General features: G+C 37.6%; 1 protein-coding gene across 3 annotated transcripts in view; it reads right to left on the bottom strand.

Annotated features, from left to right (window-relative positions):
- Nucleotides 1-2,959: 2,959 nt before the first annotated feature.
- The window catches only part of TWSG1 (twisted gastrulation BMP signaling modulator 1), a 31,808-nt gene continuing 13,509 nt past the window's right edge, over nt 2,960-21,258 (bottom strand). For all 3 annotated transcript variants that reach the window (XM_081148595.1, XM_081148597.1, XM_081148596.1), the window contains exons 3-5: nt 14,763-14,862; nt 7,723-7,989; nt 2,960-5,363 (exon numbers count right to left, since the gene is read on the bottom strand). In XM_081148595.1, coding sequence (XP_081004721.1) covers nt 5,182-5,363; nt 7,723-7,989; nt 14,763-14,862 — 549 coding nt within the window. In that variant the 3' untranslated portion in view covers nt 2,960-5,181. The remainder of the gene's footprint in view (nt 5,364-7,722; nt 7,990-14,762; nt 14,863-21,258) is intronic.

Here is a 21,258-nt window from a genome sequence, read left to right as displayed (position 1 = left end):
GCACCTGGGTTGCAGGTTTGATCCCCAGCCCTGGTGGGGTCTCGTGCGGGAGGCAACCAATCGACGTGTCTCTCTCACATCGATGTTTCTCTCTCTCTGTCTCCCCCTCCCTCCCTCCTTCCCTTCCACTCTCTCTAAAAAGCAATGAACAAAATATCCTTGGGTGAGGATTTAAAAAATTAACTGATAAATACTTTCAGAGAGTTACCTGCTGTTAAAAAAATAAAACAGTAATAGGATTGGGGTGTTGAAGGAAAGGGCAGCCACTTTAGAAATGGTGGTGGAAATATTTGAGCTGAGATCTGAGTAAGAACAAGACGCCCAAATCTGCATAAAAAGCACACTTAGCAATCAACTCACGCAAACCCGAGGGTGGAACGAACTTGGTGTGTGGCCGAGGGGCACAGCCAGGAGCAAGGGGACTGAAGAGAAGGGGTATGAAGCACTGGGGCAGGGAATAGAGCTTCCATTCCACAAACCCAGGGGTGCAACATCTCACACCTTATTATTTTCTTTAAAGCAAGCCTGACTCTGAGCCCCATCCCACCCAACATCTGTCTTGAGAGAGGCTCTGGGCCACCTATCTTGCTTGGGTCTCACATAATCCTAGAGGCAAGTTTGGGGAGCCCTGGACAATGAGTGCTGATCTGCTAATATTTGCAGTTTGAAACCTCTTAAAAAGGCAACTGTAGGCTCAGGAGCCAGGCCTCCTCTGAGCTGCTGGGCATGTCTCAGACGCGTAGCCTCTGCTAGGGCACGTTGAGGCTGGGGCAGTCCGCAGGGTCTGAGACCCTCGCTACATCCAATCTTCTCTCTCAGGGCCCCAAAGTCTCTTGCACTCTCCCTGCCCCAGCCAAACCCCTGAGCAGGTGAGACTTCTGGAAAACAAAAGGCAGGCTGTCGGTGTTGCTACTACTGCCTACTGGGTAACTCAACCCTCTGTGGCAAAGGAGCAAAGAGGCCTTGCTATTTGCTCAAAACTGAACCTGGGGTTGGGGCAGTAATTGCCTGCACCAGTGTTTTATTTACTTATTTTTAAATATATCTTTATTGATTTCCAAGAGAGGAAGAGAGAGGGAGATAGAAACAGTGAAGAGAGAGTTGTCACTGATCAGCTGCCTCCTGCACACCCCCTGCTGGGGATCGAGCCCACAACCCAGGCATGTGCCCTGACTGGGAATCGAACTGTGTGATCTCCTGGGTTCAACCGCTGAGCCACACCAGCCGGGCTGCACCCGTGTTTTAGAACAACTGCTCTGCTGCAGCATGGAGTACAGAGGTAAGGAGGGTTGGAAACAATTTTTTTCCCTAAAGATATTTCAGTGTTGACTGACTTCCGTGGCTACCTCCAATCAAGTGAGGGAATTTCTGTGCTGGCACTGGCGGGGGCTCAGCTCTTCTCTAGGCTCCACACTGAGTCACAGCACCACTGTGGGGGGATGGAAGTCTCTTTTCTCTGCTTCTGCACTGAGAATTCTCATCTCAAAAGACCTTAGGAATACTGCTGACTCCATCCTTCCAGCACAGACTTCAAAGTAAAAGAATGTGAAATGAATTTATTTTTTTATTGGTCAGGAAAAATCTAAAAGGTCTGAGTCATAACACCCACAGCTCAGGGCGTGCCTGCTGGTTTAGAAACTCAAAAAATGCTGGATGTGGAGCAGCTCGATTAGGCCAGAGGACCTGAGCTGGAGGCTGTCTGGTCCCTGCTGACTTTTCAAGCTTGGAGATACACCCTCTCAACTCCCCAGCTCGAGGCTGATCCTCTGCCTCTGGGATCCACATGACAAACTGCCATGGGACATCTTCAGTGAAAAAACAGCTTTCCTAATCAAATGTACTATCTTTCTTGAAACTAATTCTGCACTCTCAAATTCGTTAGATCTGTCATTCCCTTAAGTCACTCAGGCTGGCAATCTGTCTTCTTGAATTCTCTGCTCTCTAGACTCCCCATCCATTAGGCTGTCAAAATGTGGATTCTATGAAATAACCATAAGCATACAGCCTATAGCTCTCAATCCTAATACTATTATCCCGAGAGGATTACTGCAGGAGAGCTGGGACTTCTTTTCCTACCTTGATCTTTCTGTAACTCCTTCCAACCATCAGATAGTTCTTGTGAGGCTGGTTGGCGTCACAAGACCCTAGGAGCAAGGAGATCAGTTAATTATTTCATTTCAAAGGTTACCCCCATATCCGAATAAAGCATATTTTGAAAAAGCAGAGAGTAAACTGTTACAAATCCTTTGTTTCAACGGAATCTGTAGGGACATTTGGAGAGAAGGGGACATGCTTCGGTTGATACCTTAACCAATAACTTCACTAGAAAGAAATGTCAAACTTATTTTGATGTCCTATGCTGAAGTTAACAAACAATTTGAGACACTCATTTCAATTTTTTATTAAAATACTTTATTTAATAGGGACAACCAAAGGAAAAAGCACATAATTTTATAAGTTGTAAATCATGTAAAATACAATAAACATAGGCTCATGGGAATGCAGACTAGATTTACAAACATTCAAAGAAACTTTTATAAAAACAAACTTTAAATATGTGGCTTATTTATATATTTACCTCATTTTTCAGAAGTTTCATTTCTTTTCTCCATTTTAATGCTACTGTGATTTATAAATAATTGTTCAAATAGTCTAACATCTCATCAATTTTGTGTTCTGAAACCTTGGAAATCACATTTCTAAATGAAGGCCTCTCCTTTACAGCATTCTATGTAAACAAAGACTTACTCTGTTTGAATTACTATTTGATTTGGTGCCACTATAGTTTTAGTAATAATTAGATGTTACTGGGAAGAGGGGGCAGAAAAACCTGCTAGCAAGGACATGTTTTACTATAGGAAAAAGCCTTTTATATATGGTTTTTATAATGCCTACTGATTTAAAATTTAGTGTTTTAAAATCTAGTTATAAAAAAGACAAGAACCCAATTTTTTATTAAAAAATTTTTTTTTTTTTTACTAGAGCTTCTGTAGAGAAGTGAATTGTGCTTAGAATGGTAATAGAAGGTCTAATTTTTAGTGGGACTACTGGCTTCCCAAACGCTATACTTTTGATTTGAAAAAATATTGTTATTCAAAACCTGAAATGGAATCTTTCAGGTCAGCACTGTGTTTCAACACCTTTATAAACCAGAAAAATAAAGCATTACATTTAGAGATAATTTCTGTTGGGAGAAAGAGAGTAAGAAAAATCAGTTAAAACATATTATGGTTCAAGAAATTATCTTCCCAATGCAGGGGGCAGAAGATATATTACATTTTAAAATTTAATAATGAAGACCTAAAAATGATGATAAATGCAGTTTTAAAAAGTTTGTTGCTGTGTTTAAGGAAACATTAAGCATGTTGTCAATAAACACAGCAGAATTCATCTATTCATAGGTAAATATGAAATTACTTTGAAAAAACTGCAAAGTTGAAATGAACCAACCTGGCTACAGATTCCTTTAAAACTGTCTTAAGTTCAAAAAAACCTTCAGCTTGATTGGTATTAATGAAGAACCGGAGCTAAAATGTTTTCAAGGCACTTTTAAACAGAGGCATTCTGGGTAAAAGTAAGAAAAGGATATCCCAATTTTTTCCTATTGAAAAAACAGTATCCATAACCGAAATTGCAACTTTATAAAAAGCTAAAGTACCTTGAGTATTCATTAGAGTTATCTGAAAGAGCAGAAAAGGTATTAAGGCTTTAAACTTTATGATTGCTAATCATAATACTACATATGATCTTGTAACTAACTACTGTTCAGATAATGAATACAAATACAAAGAGCATTATCTATTTTATGTACTAAAATATTTAGACATACAAAGAGGTATTCCTAAAAAGTTTTGTGTAATTCAAATGTGTCCTATTTGAGAAATTAGTAATTCTATAAAATTAAGAGTCTCTGTAACATAAACGTTTTAGATGCTTGAAGATTGCAATTTTATTACTATGAAGGGCACACAGTATCTAAGCTTATCTTTATTGAAACATTACACAAAAAGCTGACAAAATATTCTGTAGTGTATTTGAAGTGTTGTTTTTTTGATTTCATAATCTTAACCTCCTACCGTATGGTTATACTTGTTTAATAAGAACATTTGATCTAGATATAAACTTCAAAGATTACAAAGTAACAATTAATGTAAATAGTTTTGTTTCCCATTAGAATTGCCAGGATTTTCAACCAGTTCATACCCATAAATTCTGTTCTTTAGTCCCTCCTGTCACTCATCTGTGGCAGAAAGTGGCTGTGTGCGCTGAGGCTGAGTGGGCTCACTCTTCGCCTGAGCACAGTGCCACCTCTCAGCTTTGCCATTTCTGTACAAGGGACAAATTGTTTCCTTGCTGGAGTTTGATCTGAGTCGTTTCCCATTCCTAGTGCTCTTTTAAGCTGGTACCTTTAGTCAGAGAAATGCTTTAACTTGCTACCTATTTATGCTAGCAGTATATTTAACGCAGTCTCAGGTGTGCCCTGAAATTCTTGATAAAGAATCTTCATTACTACCTACGTCAGCACTTTGGGCAGGGATATGGAAGGGAAGGAGAAACTTTCCCTAAAGTATGTGTATTATAGGATGGACTCTACGTAAAAATTTTAAATTGTAAAATACAGTAAGCATTTACTTTCCAAAACCAACATAAAAAGACTTGAAATTAAGCTTTCTATGATGATTTTAATAACATCTCAGGGTAATACATTTAGATATCTACCCTATTTAGAAAACAGGTAAACACCACAAGGCACAGTGAAGGATGGCATACAACTATGAAAACTCAGTGTCCTAGGAGGAGTACATGAAGAAATCATAACTTATGCCTACATGCTCTAACACTTCCAAAACAAAAGGTTTTTGGAATGTAAGAAGAAAATGATATCAGGCTTTATGTTAGAAACCTCAGATCTTTCAAGTATTCTCTGTGCAACTGCTTCTCATATGACCAAAGCTGTACATGTATTTAGAGGAAAGAGCTTATTGCTAGTGGACAATAAAAATATGCAGTTATCACAATTTAACACACTGCTGAATTTGACATACTTAAAAAGTATGTTGGTCCAAATTCTTTACATCTTCTTAACCTGCTGGCATTTGGATGCAACCAGCACGTCAGTGAGTAGCTTTTCGTACCTTTCTTTTTGACTGGGTTGCTTTGGTTTCCACTTCTTTGCCTTCTTTAAAACATGCAGTTCATACATTTGACAGTTTTACTACCATAGTCAATACATTCTGGACCAATACACTCGCAGCAGGCGTTATGGAACCAGCGATATTTGGATGCCCCCATGGACTCACAGGATATTTTACACTGGTGTATGGACATGCAGTCATCAAAATAAACCACAGTACACATGTGTTCTGAAAAATAAAAAATTAACATTTCACAGCAAGAAATGAGCAAAGCATAAAATGCTTTAGCATTTAGCTAGATATTACTAATAGTTATTTATCTTAGTTCTCTTATTGCTAGTCTGCACAGAATGACGACCAAGCACAGGAAAAAAATCTCTCACTTGTTAACTGCACGGAGAAGGAAGCCTGAGTCTCCCACTCCAGCTGAAGAACACGAAGTGCTTCCTGAGTCACTTGATCAGATTTCAGACTTTGATCTAAAAGTTAGATTCCTGGGAGTAACAACCTCTGCCATGTGTCAGAGCTGTGCTTTTTAAACTGGACATTGTTGATAAGATGTCCTAAGAGGAGAGAATTTTCTAGCTAAAAGAAGTTTGAAAAATACTGTTCTAAAATTATACAGAGAATTTACAATAAAATAAAACAAAGTAACTCCAATGATGATAAATGACTAGCAATGCTTGGCACAATTCAACATTAGCTATTTGAAAAAACTCTTATTATTAATAACAATTTCTAGTCCAGCTTTCCAAGCAAGCACTTCTGATTGTTTCAATTTTAAGTGCTCCTGGTGGTTAACCCTTTGACTACCTAGCCAGGTGGATAGGGCATCTGAAATAAACAAATAAAGGACAATAAAAACCACTAACAGAGAGCATATGACTAAAGAGCAGGCTATTTCACAGAGCCATTTATAGAACTGACAAATCACCAGGGGTCTGAGAGTAAGGGAAAGCTTAATGGAAAAAAATTGGACTTGCATTCGGAAAAATTAAAAGCAAAGCTACCATGTAACAAAACAAGAAAAGTCACAAGGAGATGAGTGTAGTGTGCACAGGGATGGAGCAGAAGCAAGTCTGTCTACAGCGGATGGTTGGCATCAGAAGACCGTAGAACCGCCACTGGGTATAGAAGATGGGATCTGGTTAAAGAAGGAAATTGGGGAGACCAGCACAGCACTACACCAGGAAGACTACAGGGGTTAACAGTGCGCAGGACGGGAAGCATTTATACCTCCAAGTGATTGGTACCTGCCAAACTCACTTCATTATTTATTCAATTAGTATTTTTGAACATCTACTAGGGAATAGCCATTAGGGCCTTAAAGAGTAATCAGAGAATTCAGGGAACTATGTAGAAAATGTTAGACCTATAAGTTAACAGACAACAAATCAAACTGTAAATGTGGGAGGAGTAGGAAGTAGCTAACTCTACCTGGGGGGAGGAGCACCTAGGGACGGTCTCAAGGAGGAGACACTGTAGCCGTCTTGAAGGAGAGCAGGTGTTTCCAGGAATTAGCTTCCTGATTATTATTTCGTGAATTAAATAATCTTTGAGAAAGTTTTATGAATTATTATGTAATATCTATTATGTTGATTACATTATAATCATGAGGAAAATGGTAGCAAGACACATTCCATTCATTCATATTTTCCAAGATCCAGAATTTGTCTTATAAAGTACTTTAACTTAAAAGGAAATAAGAATTCTTATTTTGAGTATGATTAATAACAGCTGTTTTGCTTTTACTACTGATGGCCAAAGTTCATAATATTTTAGATAGGCAGGATTGAAACACCAAAAAGCCAAGTAAAAATAGAGCACAAATTACACTGTTTATGCATGATTCATCTCATATTTTAAGAAATAACTGCAATTTTCAGAATTGCCTTATTCTTCCACAGTAAAACTGTGTAGAGCATTTTACTTGAAAGTATCAGAGACTTTAAAAGTTACATGCCTTTTACATTCCAAAATGAAGGTGTGGCCTATCCTTACTAACAAATGTTCTTTAATGTTTCTCAAAGTTGTTGTTCATGTCATTCTCTCATTTAGTTTCCCTCTGACCAATAGTTCTCATCTGCAGGGAACTGATGTGGTTAGTTTATACCTGGACATTAGATGTCTATAATACCAACTTGCTTATAAGGAAATTTAACTGATAACCTGGCATCAGGTTATCAGTTATAACTTTGTGGTACCAAAGTTATCATAAAAACCCGATTTCCAAGGATAGTGTGAATGTTCCCTGATGATGAGCAATGCTGTATTAGGGAAGCAGCACTGTTGCTATCTCATGAAAAAAAACCCACAACAACTAAGGTCTAACACAGATATCAAAATTAGGACCATATACCTACCTTCCAACACAGCCTCCGTCATTGAGAGAATGAAGGAGTTGTAACAATATGCTCGCCGTGCCTCCTTATCTACTCAGGGATTTGGGGTTATTAAAATCCAGAATTTACTTAAGACTAAACTCAAAACCAAAAGGATGCTCTAAAAAGATAATCTTAATATACGTCTCGCAGACCACACAGAAAGTGAGGGGGCAGGACAGAAAAAGTCAACTGTAGGCAATTACCTTTGTCACTGGAATAAGGTGCGTGAACATTATTGCTGGGAACAGACACATTTTGGTGGTGTGGCTGGTTTACAGTCTCTAAAAATGAAACCAGATTCTCATGATGTGAAAGTTCTTCTGCAACAGGGAAGGAAACGATGTTCCAGTTCAGCTGAGTGTCTCCTTCTGTGAGCGCCCGGAAGAGAGAAGGGATTGGCTCATGAAGCTCCTCCACTGTGCTCTTTGAAGTTGGAGGTGTGTCACTATAATTTCGAGGATTACACATACCTGGGGTTGGAGAGGCAAAGAGAATAAGTTTATTCTTCTCACTAATTGTAATGCCATTTTTTTGTTTTTTGCTGAGCGCGCCCTGGAGCAATGACACACCAGTAGCATCAAGCACACGGAGTGTTCATATCTTGTTTTCTAAGAACCTATCCTACACTAAGAGGAACTAGATAGAAGTCCTTGGAGAAAAGACTGATTCTATGGGTGGATCTGGGAAAGCACAAAATGACCCTATTTGTGCCAGAAAGTAAAGAATGATGGTACATGTCGAAAAATACAGGAGGCAACTGGAAGGGGCTTCCCCACTGGCTAAATCGATAATTTAACACTAAAGTAATGGTAGAAATGGATTACCACTTTGTGAATAAAATAGAAACTGATGAGTCCTTATATTATAAATTAGTGAATGAGTACATGGGAGAGAATAGAAAGCTCTTCCTTTTACTAGAGTGCCAACTGGTAAATGTAGAAGGAATGAAGGAAATAGAAAATCACCATTTGGAAACCATCACAGAGGTGTGTGATTCAGATGGAAGTTGTCAATGGATGTTAAGGCTAGTGGGTGGAGGTTTGATGAGGAACATATTGATGAACTATTGGAAAACTCTCTACACAATACTAATTAATTACAATGGGGTTAACTAATCTGGCAGATACCAGTGTTACCAGGAGATCAAGGTTAACATCGCCAGTTATGGGAAAGTTTGATGTTGTATGTCCAATGATGTACTGCATAGCTTCATTTCAGCAATGTTGTTGCCAAGAATGTGTAACTTAAGTATGATCATCAGTCAACATTAGGTGGATCAAAGTTGAGGGTCATCCTACATAAGCTAAGATCTGTAGTCATTAAACCTTCAAGGGAGAGACTAAGAGACTGTTTCAGATTGAAAGAGATAAATCAACAAAATGGATACTGTTCAAACAGTTGGCAAAATATAAATGGGGTTTGTGGACTGGGTGGCAGTGTCATTGGCTTTCTGATTTGGAGGTTTGTATGCTAGTTATGTAGGTGATGTCCTTGTTGTTGGAAAAGCCACACTGGAGTATTTAGTAGTGGTGGGACATCATCTGTAAAGCCTGCTTTCTAAACATTCAAAAGAGATAAATGATCATGGGGGTATGCCCATATACGTTTGAGTGTGAGTGTGTATGTATGTGTACGTGTGTTTAGGGAAAGGGAGAGAGCCATGGGTACTAAGTAAAGGAGCAAATTCATTAATGTTAATAACTAGGGTATCAGAGTGAGAGGATAAGAAAGTCTTTTTACCCTTCCAGAAAATTTTCTCTACATTTGAAATTATTTCAAAATGAATTCTTTTAAAAAATATTTTAAAAAGAGAAAATGGCAGAAAAGAATTGAGATAGTGACCATAGAAAACGTTTTCAAGGAGTCTTGCTATAAAAAGGAGCGCTGAGAAAATGTTTAATCAGCCCCAGCTTTAGAACTGTCCCAGCTGACACTATGTGGAGTAGAAAAGAGCTACCCCAAAGAACCATGCCCAAAATGCAGGTTTGTGAGCTAATTAAATGATTATTATTGTTTTGTTTTGGGGTAGATTGTTTATAGTAGTAATAACGACTGAACAGAGTCCTCTGCAATTCCTTTTGTGAACATTATACTTTTTTTAAAAAGTTTTTTTTATTGATTTTTGTTTGTTTTTGTTAATCCTTACTTGAGGATATTTTTTCCATTGCCTTTCAGAGAGAAAGTGTGAAAGGGAGGGAGGGAGAGGGAGAGAGAAACACTGATGAGAGACACATCGACTGGTTGCCTCAGGCATGCACCCCACTGGGGCAGGGAGAACCTGCAACCCAGGTACATGCCCTTGATGGGGAATCAAACCCGCAAGCCTCTGGTCTGTGGGCCGAAAGTCCAAACACTGAGCCAAACTGGCCAGGGCTTTTACTGATTTTTAGAGAGAGAAGAAGGGAGGCAAAGAGAAACATGGAAGTGAGAGCAAAATGTCTACTGGCTGCCTCCTGCACGCCCTCCACCAGGAATCGAGCCCCAAATCGGGGCATGTGCCCTGACCGGGAATGGAACTGGGAACTGATGGCCAACCAACTGAAACACACAGGCCAGGCAACATTATACTTTTTTGTTTTGTTTTCTGTTAATTCTCATCTGAGGATATTTTTTCCATTGATTTTTAGAGAGAGTGGAAGGGAGGGTGGGAGGGGAGAGAAAGAGAGAAAGGGAAAGAGAGAGGAACATTGATGTGAGAGAGACACATTGATTGGCTGCCTTCCACAGAAGAATAATGACAGCAACTGATTAAAACACTAAATATATTTTTAAAAAGTCATGAGTTTACAAAGATACTTCAAAAAGAAAACACACACACGCACACACACACACCTCCCAAAAAGCAAAGCAAAGCTGTATTAAACCCTACTAGAATTTGCTAGGGCATGAAGTATACTCTGAAAATGGGTAAAGAGAAAGAAGCAAGTGTGTAACATTTTGTTTATCCTGTATGTCAGGGTAACCAAAGGGCTCTAGTCAATGTGGGAAAGTTCTTCTATAAAGAATAATTACAGCTAATACATACAGAAGGAATCATAACAGATCATTATTTAAACTGAAAGTGGCAATGATCATCAATGAAGGGTAAAGCCACCAGGTAAAAGATAGGTGAGGAGTTTACCACCAAGGGATCAGACTTCCACTATCTGAACCCACTGGTCAATCTCAGCATCACTAAAAGCAGGGCAACTAGGTATTAATGTGTACACTGCACTGCTGTACCCCACCTCCCCAACACTGAACCTGAATCTAATCAACTTTCAGCTCTAACTTCCAGTCAATAGGAAATAGAGTAACAAGTTAAATAACCACAGAAAGTAATCAGCTAAATCCAGAATGTGATATATTTTCCATCATAACTTACTAGTTTCTTCAACAAGTCAACAGGATTTTAAAAGATGGTGAGGGGAGGAGGAACTATTTTAGAATAAAAGAAACTTAAGAAACCTAATAACCAAATTCTGTAAACAGAACTTTGTGGGATCTTAACGTGACTAAAATATCTATAAATAACCTTTAGTCAATTAGGGGAATCTGAACATGGACTGGGTATTAAATACTAAGGAAGTGTTATAATTATTTTAGGTGTGGGAATAACATTGTATTATCTAAGAAAATGTACTCTCTTTTTTTTTGAGATACATAACTTAGGGACTCTGAAGGTGAAATTATTTGTTTTGTTAATTCCAACAAAAAAAGGGGGGAAGAGGACAGACAGAAGGACGGACTGATGAGTGGGTGGAACAAGTAAGGCCACTGAAGAGAGGGTGGGTACAAAGAAATTCACTGAACTCTCTATTTTGTGTATGATTGGGAAAGTAAAAATAAAACAAACAAAAACAAAACAACAAACTGTGGGTAGAGATCTAGGTTCCAGAAACCATAGGATCTGAGGAATACACTGAACGGCAGGGATGAGCTCCAGTCGTCACTCTCACCTTAAGAGGAGCTAATTCTCTTGTGCAAGGCAGCTGGAGGAGAGAGCTCGCTAGACAAAGTAGGAGCCAGAAGCCACAGAATGAGACAGGAAGGGAAGGCTGTACTCTAACTCGGGCCTCTCAGAGGTCTGTGCACCACCCATGAAAAGTATGAGGAGCATTTCAGCTCAGAAGGGAGGAGTGGCCCCAGGTTTGCAAAGGACATCAAAGACGCCTGATGTGGAAGACAGCTGCCTACACGGAAAAGAGTACTGCTGAACAACAGGAACTGAAATCTCTACACTTCAGCCTAGAAAATAGAAAGACTAACTGAATTTAAAATGAAAATTAAGTTACATTATAAACTTAGTTGAAATTTAAAACTGGTATTAAATCCTTAAAAGTAAATAATTTTTTAATGGTAAGTAGCCCAGAAAAACACAAGTTGCTTCTACAATTACAGAGCTATGGGCATGTATAATTACTCTTACTCAGTAGGAGAATTACAGACCTTTCCTAGGAGGAGACGTTGAATGGCACTGCTACCATGGTGTGATGGTTAAAACACACACACATACACATTATTTTAGGCAACGCTGAAACTGCATTTGTCTGCTTGGCACTCATGTTTAAATTAAACACTTGTATATGCATATTAGGGGTTAATGTGCTTATTTTCCTTTTTACTTTCATCGTACATATTAAATTAACTTACATTTAATGATGCAAAATAATTCAAAGCTGCTTTTAGTTGACCTGACATAATAAAAAGAATTATAACTGTCAAATGCATAGAATAAACTGTTCATCTTGGGAGAATAATGCATTAATAATTCATTTCTTTGACAGTCATAAAACCTTCTATGTGCTGGAGTACTTTTATGTGCTAGACGCTATACCAGCTGTTAGAAATACCAAGATGGACCTAAGACAACAGAGGAAAAGACACGTCTGTCCCTGTGCTCTCAGAATTCACTACAAAACAATGAAGAAAAACAAACTGAAACACCAGCCCCGCCTTGGAAGAACCTAAGAGCGGAATGTCACTGACTCAGCAGTCTCCCTGCCAGGCAGATGTAACCCCAGAATTCTGGGGAGACTCAGGCGTTGGAGACACCAGGTATCCCTGCAGAGGCGAGCTTCTTTCGAGGACAGTTATGCCTCCACACCCCTCCCTCATTCCTCCCACAACTGTAGGCAGTAAGAGGGCCGTCCTTGAGGCCCTGGGCTAGAAACGGCAGGAACTGCAGAGTGGAGACAAGATGAAACGGGGAGTAAACGACTACGCTTGCGGCCTCTCCGGATCCCAGGGCTGGGCCAGCCAAGGCGCCCAGCCCCAGAAGGCAAGACATTCAAAAATCCTTCTCTGAAAAAGCTGCACAACCCAAAGGGAAAGATCATAGACAGTGAGCTGGAGAGGGATCCTCACTGAACATGCCAGCTCCTCCTCCAGCCATCCGAGAACGAGGCAAACTAGATTCCATGCCGTCCACCAGCCTGGGCTTCCAGACCGCATTAAAGTGACTAAATTTTATATATGGATAGATGGCCCAGGATCACCAGACATTTAAGGAAAGAGAAACAGGGCAAAGAGTAGAAGGGAAAACTTTAACAACCAAAGTCTGTAATCATTAGTCCCAGAAAGATAAGAAAAATATCTGTAACACAAGAACGTATGTTCTCCCAAAGGGACCATCACAGAAGGGTTCTTGGAAACTAAAAATGAAAACCAGAAGTTTAAACATTAATACAAAGCCTGGCAGATAAGGAATCTCTCGGTACTTATACTCTAATACAAAAAGACAGATAATAGGATTATTCATTTAATAAATCAGTGTTTATACTATTATCCATCAAACTAGTATGTAATACTAATTTACTCAATGGATGTTAAAGTAATTACTGATTTAACTAGTAGTGATAAAACTATTGGAAAGATAAGAGATAAGAGAGCAAAATCATTATCTACCATAATAAGAAGTCAACAAAAAGTTTCTAATATCAAAGAATCACAAGAATAACATAGGATATTGTTTAGAATTATGGAAGTAATACAATACCAAAAAGATAAAAGTGGCTGTCTCTGGCACAGGATCAAAGGACCGGGAAGCCAAAGTATGACTCAGGACTGCTTTAGCACTATCGAATATATTTAAAGTATGTGCGTCTACCCCACTTTGATAAAAATAGAGGTTAATTTTAAAACATCAGTATGACACCATCCCTGTTCTTTAAAAGTTTATGCTCTATTAGAAGAGACATGCACAATGACAATTATAGTAGCAAGAACTACATGATGTAATAGAAGAAGCCTGAATAGCACAGGGGATCCTATCTCTGTCAAGTGAGGAAGGTTTTTGAGACTCGGAGACACTTGAATTTCAGTTTTAAGGATGGGAAAGAATTAAGTGGTCGGAGAGAGGATGGTGAGTATTTCTCTAGCAAGTCTATTTTAAGTTTTCCTTCTAAAACACAAATGGTAGCATTCTATAAACATGCTTTTGCAGCTTGCTATTTTTTTATTTCATACACTGTGGAGACTGTTCCTCAGAAGGCTGTTAAAAATAGCTTTTAGCTTCTGAGGATCTTTCAGTGAAGTCTTTTATAAAGGAAGATAATCTATTTCTTAACATGCTAAGTACCTAGTCTTTATTTACAACTATACGACATGCTCCTTATAAAAAATTCAACAGTATAAAAAAATTAAAAATAAAAAGTATCTCCCGTTTTTCCTCCACTCCTAGTTTCCAAAAATAAGTACTTTTAATTTCCTCCTAGACTATTTTCTATAAAAATACACATAAACAGGGTGGGGCAATGTAGGTTTACAATTGTTTGTATGGAAAATAATACAATAATTAATTATAAAATACAAGAATAAATTCCGCATTTTGTATACTCACGACTGTAAACCCCACCCTATCTGTAACACCATCTAATACAAGTAAATGTAATATAAAATAATGTTCTATATATCTATTAAGTCTTTTTAAAAAAATATGCTTTTATTGACTTTAGAGAGAGGGAGAGGTAGAGAAAGAAACATCAATGTGATGGAGAAACACTGATCAGCTGCCTCCTGCAAGCCCCTCACTGGGAATCCAGCCCACAACCTGGGCATGTGTCCTGACCAGAAGTCAAACCCGAGACCTTTGGTGCATGGGACAATGTTCGACCAACTGAGCCACACCGACCAGGGCTAACTATTATATCTTATTCACACCCTAGTTTATAAACATAAAATACATTTATATTCTTTAAAGTCTCTTATAGTCAAGGACTCTGTGATAAGAAATATTAAGAAACTTTACTGCACGTCAACTTACCAACACAATCACAGCACTCATCCCAAAGGGTCCCAAGACACAGCATACACTCCTTGCAGCAGGAACAATTTCCTTCTCCAGGTCGGCACTGGCAGAGCTCCTAGAAATAAGATGTTCAAACTTAAAATTCCAAATAACTATATTTAAAATTGTTAATTTTTTGTAGTAAAAAATACAATATTTGCATTTATAGTAATTTATTCTTCATATAATTTTTTATTAAAGACCATTAACTGTTCTACGAACATAAATACCTACAATGTCAAGTAGATTTGTATTTTCTTTTGGACACATTCAGTGAACAGGTTTTGTATGCTTCTACCTTATTTTGAAACATTTTATGAAATAAAATGGGTTACCTTAGAACCCATAACTTTATACCCATCACACCACCTCGAAAAATAATTCAATACAAGCACAAAACCTGCTTTCAGCTATTAGATTCATTGTTCAAATTAATCTAAATGAATAACCAACTTGTAGTGGAAGCTGTGGTTTCTCAAAATATAGAGTACGAACAAAAGAATGTTATAAAAACTGCTATTTTTATTTATCTACAACATATTAAAACAGTATCAGTGGTGTGAAAGACTATTTACAAAGAAGGCAGCAATTATTTCCCCTCCCTACTGGCAATGTAACTTTGCAGCTCCTCTGATCAAGAGACACAGTCTATTTCCAGACCCCTTGGATATAGGGTGACCTTGAGACTTGTTTTGAATTTGATGGAAGTGACCTCGTTATCTGTTCTAAGTCTAGGTCTCAAGAATATTGAGTGCTTCCACTTTCTCCTAGAACTTTGCCCAGCTACCACATGTCACCTGGGAGAAGGCCAGGTTGGCAAGTCAGTCAAACTGAAGTCATCCTAGCTCATCCAGCCTCCAACCAACCAGCAGTTGACAACAGACACAAGTATGAGCCCAGAAAAACCACTCAGCTGATACAGGTCCAAACTGCCAACCCACAGAAATAAGACCTAAATGATTATTGTTTTTGTTTTATTTTAAAACATATATTTTTAAATTTATTTTTTAATGTTGACAGTATTACAGTTTTCCCCCATTTACCCTCCCACCCAGCCCCACCTCACCTCAGGCCTTTATCACGCTATTGTCTGTGTCCATTGGCTATACATATATGCATATAAATTCTTTGGTTAATATCTTCCGACCCCCTACCTCTCTTCCCTCTGAGATCTGTCAGTCGGTTCCACACATCTATGTCTCTGGACCTATTTTGTTTGTCAGTTTATTTTGTTCATTAGATTCCACATATAAGTGAGATCATGTGATAGCTGTCTTTCTTGGACTGGTTTATTTCACTTAGCATAATAATCTCTAGGTCCCTCCATGCTGTGGCAAACGGTAGGAGATCCTTTTTTTTTACGCTGCATAGTATTACACGGTGTAAACGTGCCACAGGTTTTTATCCACTCAGCTACTGATGGGCACTTGGGCTGTTTTCAGATCTTAGCTATTGTAAATTGCGCTGCTATGAACATAGGGGTGCATAAGTTCTTTGTGATTGGTGTTTTGGGATTCTTAGGATATATTCCCAGAAGTGGGACCACTGGACCAAACTGCAGCTCCATTTTTAATTTTCTGAGGAAACACTATACTGTTTTCCACAGTGGCTGCACCAGTCTGCATTCCCACCAGCAGTGTACTAGGGTTCCCCTTTCTCCACACCCTCACCAGCACTTGTTTACTGATTTACTGATGGTAACCATTCTGACAGGTGTGAGGTGATACCTCATCATACATAATTTTAATTTGCATCTCTCTGATGATTAGTGATGTTGAGCATTTTTTCATGTCTCTTGGCCATCAGTATGTCTTCTTTGGAGAAGTGTCTATTCAGGTCCTTTGCCCATTTTTTAATTGGATTGTTTGTCTTCCTTTTTTGAGTTCTATGAGTTCTTTATATATTTTGGAAATTACCCCCTTATCAGATGTATCATTGGTGAATATGTTCTCCCATACCCTGGGTTCCCTTTCATTTTGTTGATGGTTGCTTTTGCTGTGCAGAAGCTTTTGTTTGATGCAGTCCCATTTGTTTATTTTTTCCTTTGTTTCCTTTCCCCTAGGACATGTATTGGCAAAAATTCTGCTACCTGACATGTCTGTGATTTTACTGCCTATGTTTTCTTCTAGGATTTTTATGTTTTTGCGATTTAAATCTTTTATTCGTTTTGAGTTTATTTTTGTGTATGGTGTAAGTTGGTGGTCTAGTTTCAGTTTTTTGAATGTACCTGTCCAATTTTCTCAACACCATTTATTGAAAAGACTGTCTTTACTCCATTATATGCTATTGCCTCCTTTGTCAAACTGGGATTTATTCCAGGGATGCAAGGCTGGCACAATATTTGCAGATCAGTAAGTGTGATACACGAACAAAACGAAGGATAAAAATCATATGATCATATCAATAGACGCAGAAAAAGCATGATGAAATCTAGCACCCATTTATCATAAAAACTCTCAGCAAAGTGGGAATAGAGGGATCATACCTCAACATAATAAAGGCCATATATGAGGAAACCACAGGCAACATCATACTCAATGGGCAAAAACTAAAAGCATTTCCCTTACGATCAGGAACAAGACAGGGGTGTCCACTTTCACCACTCTTATTCAACATAGTACTGAAGTCCTTGCCACAGCCATCAGACAAGAAGAAGAAATAAAAGGCATACAAATTGGAAAGAAGGAAGTAAAACTATCATTATTTGAGATGACATGATATTGTCCATAGAAAACCTGAAAGACTCCACCAAAAAACTACTAGATTTAATAAATGAATTTGGCAAAGAAGCAGTATACAAAATGAACATCTGGAAATTGATGGCATTTTTATACACCAATAATGAACTCTCAGAAAGAGAACTACAAAAAAAAAATTAAAAAATCTCCATTTACCACTGCAACAAAAATAATAAGATACCTAGGAATAAACTTAACTGAGGAGGCAAAAGACCTGTACTTGGAAAACTATAGGACATTAAAAAAAGAAACAGAGGAAGATACAAATAAGTGGAAGCATATACCATGTTCATGGGCTGGAAGAATGAACATCATTAAAATGTCCACACTACCCAAAGCAATCGACAGATTCAATGCAATCCCTATTAAAATACTATAGGCATATTTTATAGATCTAGAAAAAATATTCTGAAAATTTATATGGAACCAAAAAAGACCCTGAATAGCCACAGCAACCTTGAGAAAGAACAAAACTGGAGGGATCACAATACCGGATATGAAACTATACTACAAAGCCATTGTAATCAAGACAGCCTGGTATGCCACAAGAACAGGCATATAGATCAACGGTACCAAATAGAGAGCCCAGAAATGGTTATTGTCTTAAGCCACTAAACTCTGAGGTGCTTTTTTAATCCATGAAAGCTAATTAATACAGCTTGCTTCGTAACTGAAGACTCAAGGTAATTCCTTTAACCCTTAACACCAGACAGCCACTCCTAAACAAACCCAACTTAAAGGGAAACTCTGTAGCCACCATCGCCTTCTTGGCTTTCCCTGGGTTATGAGAACTTAAACATAGCACATAATATTTATCCCTATTAAATTTATCTTATTACATCTCTATACTACTGGAGTCACTTCAGCATTCTAATGAGACATATTTTTATCACTGATAGTTAATCACACTGATAATACACTGATATGTAATTCTGAATTTTTTCTTCTCCAAAAGTCCCCTAGCTACTACACAGCACTTTCAAGAATCAACACTTGTGCTATTCTCTACTTAAATTAGTTTGATGTCAATGTATATCTGAGACATAAGAAGTGCAAATTATACTATTTTAGTACTGCAGGATTCTATAGAGTTGGGCTGTTTTTCGTGTAGGCAAGCTGTAGGTAAAACTTTGCTAGGCCTGTCAGAAAGAAACTAAATGGGCAGAGACTTCGTGAGAAGTACAGATGCTTCATCATAAAACTGGTGATGCTTGATGCAGGAAAGCTCAAATTTACTTGGAAATCTAGAAAAACACAGTCGCCAAAGGTAATCTTTGTGACTCGTTTCTCCATGCAAACCTGTCTGTCCTGTCTTTGGAGTGAGACATCATTTTCTGAGTTACACTTTTTTTTAAAAACACCATCAGAGTTAAGGATATTGATACTTTTTGGTTTTTAGTTTTATAAAGGATGCCACTTAGTCACAAGAAATAAAGCTTCTTTTAAATTTTAATTTACATTTTACATAGAAAATATCCCTTTACTATCTTAGTTGCTTGCATTTACATTATCTATTTAGCTCAGGAGAAACGAATTAGAAAAGTATCAAATTTATTCAAAGAATACGTCTCTCCTTTTTCCTATCACAGTTTCCAAGTGGTAGTCTGTTAAATGAATTAATGTATGCTATGCTAAATAATTTTTAAGTAAATGTCAACTTAACGGTTTCCATTACAGAAACTGAGTTTGTAAAGCCTTCATTATACCTTTTATTGTCAGGTATCTGTGAGGTGTTTTAAATTGGAATGAAAGGGTGAGTGATATTCTAAGATTGCTGCTAACTAATGGAAAGTTAAAACTATGACTATTTAAAAGTTGCTTGAGCCCTGGCTGGTATGGCTCAGTTGGTTCGGCATAGTCCCATGCACCAAAAGGTTGCTGTTTTGATTCTCGGTCAGGATATATGCCTGGATTGCGGGTTCAATCCCTGGTAGGGGGCATGCAGGAGGCAGCCAATTGATGTTTCACTATCATATGGATGGTTTTCTCTCTCCCTCTCCTTTTCTCTCTCTCTAAAAATCAATTAAAAATAAATAAAAGTTACTTGAACTTGCCTGGATTATCCCGCCCTCAAGATTCAATCTATTTCACACCCTCTTAATAGATGCCTATACTTTTACATGTCAGTGTGATAGAATAATGTACAATAGTGATATACTTAATGATTATAATTTACAGGTAGAATACAAAGTGAAAGGCTATAGAAAGCTGAGACATGGGGGAAATGACTTAAATATAAACTTTATTACTATACTATTAAAATGACTGCTAAAACGAGTTGAATCCAAGTAACAATATGCTAACTAATATTTTTCTTTCTTTCATCTTACTACAGAAAAGACTAAAAAGTCCTTGTTTTAAGAAACCAAATTTAATCACATAAATTAAGAAATTTTACAGAGTAAATAAGCCTCAGAATATATGAAAAACATCTCTATTCTTTGTAACTAGTGCGGCATTCTTCTTAGGAGATTGGGAGATAAGGAAAATGAGATCCTTACATCAACCTTTTGGTCAGCATGTGCTTTTTCGTTTTCAAGCATACATCTGACTTCTCACTTTTCAGGAGAAAATCCCAGGCAAATTTAATATAGGACACTGAAGATCTCAAAAACCCAATTGTAAATTAAAAGAGCAAAAGTATATGGTAATCATTTGCTTTATGACTATTGTTAAGTCAAGAAAAAAATGGAAACAATTAATTTCCATGTGTAAATAATTATGAATAACAGCCATGTGTAGCTCATCAAGCAATTCATCTTTCCCATTCAATTTACATGTCTTTTAAAATCACACTATTGAATAATATTTGGTCATTAACATATTTGGAAATGTATACTTTAATTTTTTGACAGCAAGCAAACTCTGGTTAGGATGAATATTTTTAAATATAAAACACATTTTCTAAAGTGCTTTGAACCTAAGTATTGGAAATACAAAAGAAAACAATTCAAAATGTAACTCTGTGATGAATCAAGGATCACAGGAAAAATTACTCCATTTAAAAATGTTAGGCAGGATCTTTTCTTCAGGACACTTAAAAAGAAATCTTTACCACTAGTAAAGTTATGCTGTTCTAGTTACGAGGATATAAATGAATATTCTGTAACCAGAAAGAGGCTAGAGTCAAGATAAAAGTAATGCCTTAAAAATTTTAGATATTTATTTGAGTTATCAAAGACTTTGAAAAACATTTACTGGAGTACAAGGAAAAAACACCCAAATTCCTCCTACTTTGGTAAATTCCTATGCATTTCTAAGAAAATGATTACATACTGTCCTGCTCTAAAAAAAATAAACAAATAAGCAATTCCCTATTGTAAAAATCTGTCAACATAATTTAACAGCTGCATAACAGAACATTCTATGTACCAAAACTCAGAGACGGGCCTTCAGTTCCTGACCCTCACACCTCTTTCTTTACCACTACCTCCAAAAACTTCATTATCTCCCATTCTACCCTTATTTCAAAGTCTCCACTTATTAAATAAAAAGTACAGTTGAGCTGAGATGTAGACTTTCCTGTTTGGAAAATCTGACTATTTATACATTTTACTAACCTTCCTAGAACTAAATTTGAGTACTGCTCCGCTGAATGGAACATGTGATCACACCCAAACTCGAAGTTCACAGCAGTCCAGAAAGACTGATTCAGTGCTTCCAAGTATTTACTGCTGCCCCTCCCCACAGTTCCTAAGAGGGGTTTATTTTATCACTAACAGGCACCATGTTAA

This window comes from Miniopterus schreibersii (assembly GCF_964146895.1).
Source record: "Miniopterus schreibersii genome assembly, chromosome: 10".
Lineage (NCBI taxonomy): Eukaryota > Metazoa > Chordata > Mammalia > Chiroptera > Miniopteridae > Miniopterus > Miniopterus schreibersii.
Note: the sequence above shows the minus strand (reverse complement) of the source record. Positions and strands in the feature narration are given on the sequence as shown.